General features: G+C 34.6%; 2 protein-coding genes across 2 annotated transcripts; both read left to right on the top strand.

The window, feature by feature from the left end:
* Positions 1-3,189: 3,189 nt before the first annotated feature.
* On the top strand, positions 3,190-4,081 carry LOC145003024 (uncharacterized). Its single transcript, XM_078962187.1, has 2 exons — positions 3,190-3,420; positions 3,524-4,081. The coding sequence occupies exons 1-2, from the start codon at positions 3,190-3,192 to the stop codon at positions 4,079-4,081; spliced, it is 789 nt and encodes a 262-aa protein (XP_078818313.1).
* Positions 4,082-4,093: 12 nt separating this feature from the next.
* Positions 4,094-5,685, top strand: LOC145003023 (uncharacterized). Its single transcript, XM_078962186.1, has 2 exons — positions 4,094-4,240; positions 4,366-5,685. Exons 1-2 carry the CDS (start codon positions 4,094-4,096, stop codon positions 5,683-5,685), a joined length of 1,467 nt encoding a protein of 488 aa, XP_078818312.1.
* Positions 5,686-6,411: the final 726 nt, after the last annotated feature.

Genomic DNA, 6,411 nt, shown 5'->3' with positions numbered 1-6,411 from the left:
CATTGAACGTGTATGGATATTTGACTTTATTTTAATGTTAATATCAATTATCAATATATGAAGTTATTAATGTTAATTTTTTAATGTTTTATACTTTTTATTGAATGTTTTTGATTTTGAATGTGACTATGTGTTATCTCACTTTGAGTATCAAAGGTACACATTTTATTCTATTACTATAAGCTAAGTTACAAACATTGGCGTCAATGATTTTTTGTATTCTCTTTTCATTTTTTTGTGCTACTATACTTTCGCATTTATATTATTTTGAACGTTATGGTTAACCAATATTAACCATTAACCGGAAAAAATCATTAACCATAACCAATATTAACCATACACAATGGTTATCAAAATGTATTAACCAATCATAATGGTTATGGTTCGATTTTGACCAATAACCGAACCAAACCGCCCCATACACACCCCTACTGAGTAGGTCAGGCTTGGGGGCCTGGTGAGCATATAGGGTTTTCAACCCCCAATAAATAAATTATATTTAATTTCACCAACTAATCACTATCCCGATTACCCATTCCCGTTATCCTCACTTTACGTCCCTAAAACAACATCTATCTCAAGGGACCTAATCTAGGATTTTCATCGGGACGGACATTACTGCTAAGGGGTTTCTTCAACAATAGATATCCTAAAGGCAACTATGAGGGGGATAGAGTACACCAGTGAACACATCGTTCACAACACCTATAGGTTATGAACCTGCTAGCGTTCCACGAGACTGTCTAGAAGGAGTCTGTGGTAGTTATCCATACTCCGCTGAATAACTAGGTCAATAACAACAACATCAAGGCCTCTCATCTGTTTATTACACACCAACTATCTACCCATGTTCTATCCAACATATTAGTAGATAAAAATATATATTTTTATACATAGTTTAAAACCTGTATAGCATTTTCATCCAATACATATTTCACATAACAGATGAGGCATACCCACATAACACGTATTTCATAGAAAACAAATCAGATCTATGAGATTGAAGAGAGTGAATATACATTCACGTACATAACAACAAAACTATACACATAACACGTATTTCGTATAAAACACTTCATAATTATGCGTTAGAAGAAAGTAACTACACACTCACTTGATCAGAAGATGATCGGACAACACTACGGCTTGTAGAAGTAGTAATCCTCAGCAGATCTGGAAGATCTCTACAAAAGTCGAACTTCTCACGGGCAGAGCTTCGGCTCGGAAACCGCACTTCTCGGGATCTTCGGGATCTCGGGACTCGAGAATATTACCGGGGCTTCAGGGGTAAAAATGCAGAGCTTCGGCACAAAATGGAGGAGAAATGAGCAAGTATGCCTGGACCCCTCGCATCCTATTTATAGGAAGCTGGAACCTCCCAGTACGCGGGGCGTGATGCTCCGAAGTCGTCATGGCGTTTGTCATCCGAAGTGTCGACACTCTTCGCTGTACGCGGGGCGTACTCCGAATGATTCCGGTGACTCGTCTTCGTATAATACCGAATTTAATAATTAAATTTAATTATCAATTATTTAATAAACTTCGAAAATTCATATCTTCTTCATACGAACTCCGTTTTTGACATTCTTTATATCCACGCGAAGGTAAGACTACGCTCTACAACTTTTGTTTAGACTCCATCGGCTAATTTTGACTTTATTTTTATTATTTATTTTTAATAGGCCGGGACAGAAAATTTCGTTATAAATTCATAACTTCTTCGTTTGACGTCCGTTCTCGCCTAACTTTTTATCGCTTTGATATTAACAACGAGATCTTCGATTCTCGTTTAGATCACTAAGGCTAACTATCGCTCTAACGTAAATTTCACTTTTCACGTCATTCAACGTTGCCGGTTCTGTCGCGAAACTTCGACAGGTCATAACTTCCTCGTTATAACTCGGATTTCGGCATTCTTTATATCTTCGGAAACCTTGTTTCAACTACTACAACATTATCTAAAGATATCAAGTTTATTTTACACTTAAATTTTGACGCTTGTTTTTATTCTTAATTAATCAAACCATATAATTAAGCAATTAAACACAAAACTCATAATACTCAAATAATACACTTATATTATTTCAAAACGGGTTACAAAGGCAAGGGCGGTCCTAGCTAGGTGCCCGGTGTGGCACCGGCAACACCTAGCTTCCGCGTATGAAGTAGAATTTTTTTTTTTATTTTTATTTTTATCTATTGTGACACTACGTAAAAAAAATCGTGCACCTACTAAAAAAATTGTGCAAGTACATAAAAAAATATTTTCACTCTTTCGGGAATTACCGAACGAAAAAAAATAATAACGAGCCAAATGTTTTATTCAATTGTAGTTAGTCCAATTGTCTAAAGCCCTAAAACCCAAACGAAACTTAATTTGATAAATTAGCAATTGGGTTAATTGCTTTTAAAAAAGATAGCCCAATAATCCTAATTGTGAAATTATAATCCATCAATTGGTTGAAAGGAAAAAAAAAACACGATCGAAGAAATAAGAATAGAGGGACGCACGAAGGGAAGGCCGAAGCAGGAGGCTGTAGGCACGCACGAGTCACGACAGTATCGACTTTCTTTTGGCCCAAAATTCAATTGATCAATCGACCTTGAGGGCTGAGGCTTGATCGATTTCAATGGTTTCATGGATCAAAATTCACAATACTTGATGTCTTGATCGATTTCACAATGAAGCAAGTAAGTTTTACCAATTACCAATTCATTAAGATATTTGAAATTGATGTGTTTTTGAAGTTAGTGATTGATTTGAGTGAAATTGATTTGTTTTGTTGAAGTTATATTGTTTGCTTAGGTTATATTGCTATGTTTTTTTATTGAATTGATTGTTTGATTATGTGAAATTGATATGTTTTATTGAATTTATTGTTTGATTAGGTTAAAGCAACTTGTTTTATTGAATTGATTGTTTGATTAGATGAAATTGATATGTTTTATTTAATTTATTGTTTGATTAGGTGAAACCAACTTGTTTTATTGAAGTCATTGTTTGATTAGGTGTAATTGTTATGTTTTTATTGAATTTATTGTTTGATTAGGTGAAAGCAAGTTGTTTTATTGAAGTCATTGTTATGTTTTTATAGGTTAAACTAAGTGGTTTTTTTTACCAAAAGACAAAGACCTAATCCTAATGAAAGTCGTGAAGAATGTTCCCAAATACCAATCACCAATCAATCAATGCCTTCCGTTTCTAATCCTAATGCAACTCCACAAACACCAATCACCAATCAATCAATCCCTTCGGTTTCTAATGCAACTCCACAAACACAATGCTCTAACCAACCTAATGATAATGTTGACTTGAAGGATCTTCCAAATGACCTGGCGGATAGGCCATTGATTACAAGTTACAAACCAAATATAAGAGATGATGTAAGAAGAACATATTTGCTTCAAGGACCGTGTCAAGTAAGGGCACATAAGTTTCCTAAAAAAAATTGGTGATAGATTTAGAAGATTCGTTCCTTCATGGTTTGATGACTTTGATTGGTTGGAATATAGTGTGAAAAAGGATAGTGCATATTGTTTATATTGTTATTTGTGTGGGGACCTCATGGGACAAAAAGGAGGGAGAGATGCATTTGTTTCTCAAGGTTTTGATACTTGGAATAAAAAAGATGCATTTCGGACTCATGTGGGTGGTATTGATAGTTTTCACAACAAAGCAAAAGAAAAGTGTGAGTTTTTAATGAGGGAAAAACAAGCTATCAATGTACTCTTTAGGAGGCAAACCGAAGCAGAGGATCATAAATATAAAGCTCGATTACGTGTTTCTGTTATTGTTGTTAGACTTTTATTGAAAACCGGTTTACCGTTTCGTGGTCATGACGAGTCGGTTAACTCGGAAAATAGAGGGCTATACATTGAAGTGTTAAAAGCCATTCGAGAGACTAGTGAAGATATTTTCAACAATACTTTAGAAAATGCTCCAAAAAACAATCAACTAATTTCCCCTAAAATTCAAAAAGAACTTGTGCAATGTGTTGCACAAGAAGTACTTTTGAGTATTCGTGAAGAGATTGGTCAACATGTTTTTGCTTTACTAGTTGATGAATCTAGTGATGTTTAAAAAAAGGAACAAATGGCTATTGTTTTGCGTTATGTCGATACTCTTGGCTTTGTGAAAGAAAGATTCATAGGTCTAGTGCACGTGAAGGATACGTCTTCTTTGACACTCAAAAACGCCATAAATGAAGTACTTAGAAGTAATAAGTTGAGTTTTAGTCAGGTAATTTATTCTTTAGTTTTTTTGTTATCTCAATTTAATATATATATATATATATATATATATATATATATATATATATATATATATATATATATATATATATATATTGTTTTAAATTTTAATAGATAAGAGGACAAGGTTATGATGGGGCTAGCAATATGCGAGGGGAATTCAATGGTTTGAAAGCTTTGATATTACAAGAGAATGACACGGCTTTTTATGTACATTGCTTTGCACACCAACTTCAATTAGTAGTTGTGGCTGTAGCAAAGAAGCATGATGGTGTTAGTGACTTTTTTGAGCAAATTTCGTTGGTGGTTAATGTAGTTTGTGCATCGTGTAAAAGAAAAGACTTACTACGAGAGCAAGCAAGAGAAAGGGTGCAAAAAGGCTTGTGTAGTGGTGAACTTGAAACCGGAAGAGGGCTAAATCGAGAGACTACACTTGTTCGAGCGGGAGAAAAAAGATGGGGTTCACATTTCAACACACTCACAAGTTTGATGAAGTTATTTACGGATGTTCTTGTAGTTTTAGATTTTGTGAAAGAGGAGGGAGGGTCATTGGCAAACCGTCAACAAGCATCTAGAATCTTAGCATATTTTAAATCATATGAGTTCGTGTTTTACTTACATATGATGTATGACATTTTACACGTCACGGGTACATTGTCAAAGCAACTTCAAAGAAAAGATCTAGACATTTTAGAAGCGGCTTCGATGGTTAGAGGGACAATGGAGGCATTGCAATCTTTTAGAAACATAGGGTTTGCTAGCATTTTGCCAAAAGTATCCTCTTTTTGTGAAACACACGAAATTGATACTTTGGATATGGAAGAGTTGTATATTGGTGCGAGAAACCGTAGGACTACAAAGACTAATAGGTTTCATTTTGAGGTTGAAATCTTCAACACGGTGGTAGATATGCAACTTACAGAATATCGGGATCGATTTAGTGAAACAAGCACCCAATTACTAGAATACATAGGTGCTTTGAGCCCTTGTGATTCATTTGCACAATTTGACAAATCAAAGTTATTAAAGTTGGGTAAGTTATACAAGTATGACTTTGATGATTCAGATATGATAGACCTTGAAGGACAACTTGAGATATTTTATCACTCTTGCATCAAAGATGAGCGCTTCGCTAGTTTGAAAGGAATTTCCGACCTTTCTCGTTTGATGGTTAATACGGGGAAGCATCGATCTTATCCTTTGGTTTATAAGCTATTGAAGTTGGCTTTGATATTACCTGTAGCGACCGCAAGTGTAGAAAGATGTCTTTCAAAGATGAAGCTCTTGAAGACCGACTTGCGTAACAAAATTGGCGATGAATTTTTGAACGACGCATTGCTGTGTAATGTCGAGACCGAAGCACTTGCGAAAGTTGATAATGAAAAAGTAATGGAGCGGTTTCAAAAGATGTCTGCACGAAGAGGACAAATTTAAATTCTACTATATCGTTGTTATATTATGTTTAACTAGAAAAAAAAATTGTATTAGATGAATAGATGTTTTATATTATGTTTGACCGGAATTTTTTTATTTTTTTTTTAATGTTTTATACTATGTCTGATGGGAAAAAAAAATTGCGCAACCCCTATCACTAATTTCTGCGTCCGCCCGTGTACAAATGTTAACCTAGACTATTACATTGCTAAAAATGGGAAGCCCGGAAACACACGCGTTACAACAGCCACGTCCATATCCCACGATTTGGGAAGTGAATACAGTAGCTTTTTGTTTATCTCCGACTTAGTCAAGAAGATCCCAACTATATTCATCTTAGTAGTGAGAGTGGTGAATCGCTGCAGCTGAGCCTCCAGGGTTTCTCTAGGGATATAATCGAACATGTTGAAATTTTGTCTTAACATATCCTGAGGACTTTCTTTCATGTTTTCAACTCCCTCGTAGACCTTTAAATCCATTAAAAAGCACAACTAGAAGCCAAAATCAAACTTAAAAGTCAAACCCTTTGATTATAAACCTCAAAAGTCAACCTTAAAAGTCAAATTTAAAAAGTTAAACTCAAAAGTCAACCTTAAAAGTCAAATTTAAAAAGTTAAACTCAAAAGTCAAACTTAAAAGTCAAACCGAAAAACTAAATTTGAAAATTTAAAAGTTAAATGAAAAAGTCAAATATCAAACTTGAAAGTCAAAGTCAAATTTTAAGGT

This window comes from Lactuca saligna, chromosome 6, assembly GCF_052625555.1.
Source record: "Lactuca saligna cultivar CGN05327 chromosome 6, ASM5262555v1, whole genome shotgun sequence".
Classification (NCBI taxonomy): domain Eukaryota; kingdom Viridiplantae; phylum Streptophyta; class Magnoliopsida; order Asterales; family Asteraceae; genus Lactuca; species Lactuca saligna.
Note: the sequence above shows the minus strand (reverse complement) of the source record. Positions and strands in the feature narration are given on the sequence as shown.

What these genes read in the sequence shown, in the direction of transcription:
- LOC145003024 (XM_078962187.1), top strand. Translation starts at nt 3,190, where the DNA reads ATGCCTTCCGTTTCTAATCCTAATGCAACTCCACAAACACCAATCACC. An exon ending in TGCTTCAAGGACCGTGTCAA is followed by an intron (nt 3,421 to 3,523) that starts GTAAGGGCACAT and finishes AGTGTGAAAAAG; the next exon opens with GATAGTGCATATTGTTTATA.
- LOC145003023 (XM_078962186.1), top strand. Translation starts at nt 4,094, where the DNA reads ATGGCTATTGTTTTGCGTTATGTCGATACTCTTGGCTTTGTGAAAGAA. An exon ending in ATAAGTTGAGTTTTAGTCAG is followed by an intron (nt 4,241 to 4,365) that starts GTAATTTATTCT and finishes AAATTTTAATAG; the next exon opens with ATAAGAGGACAAGGTTATGA.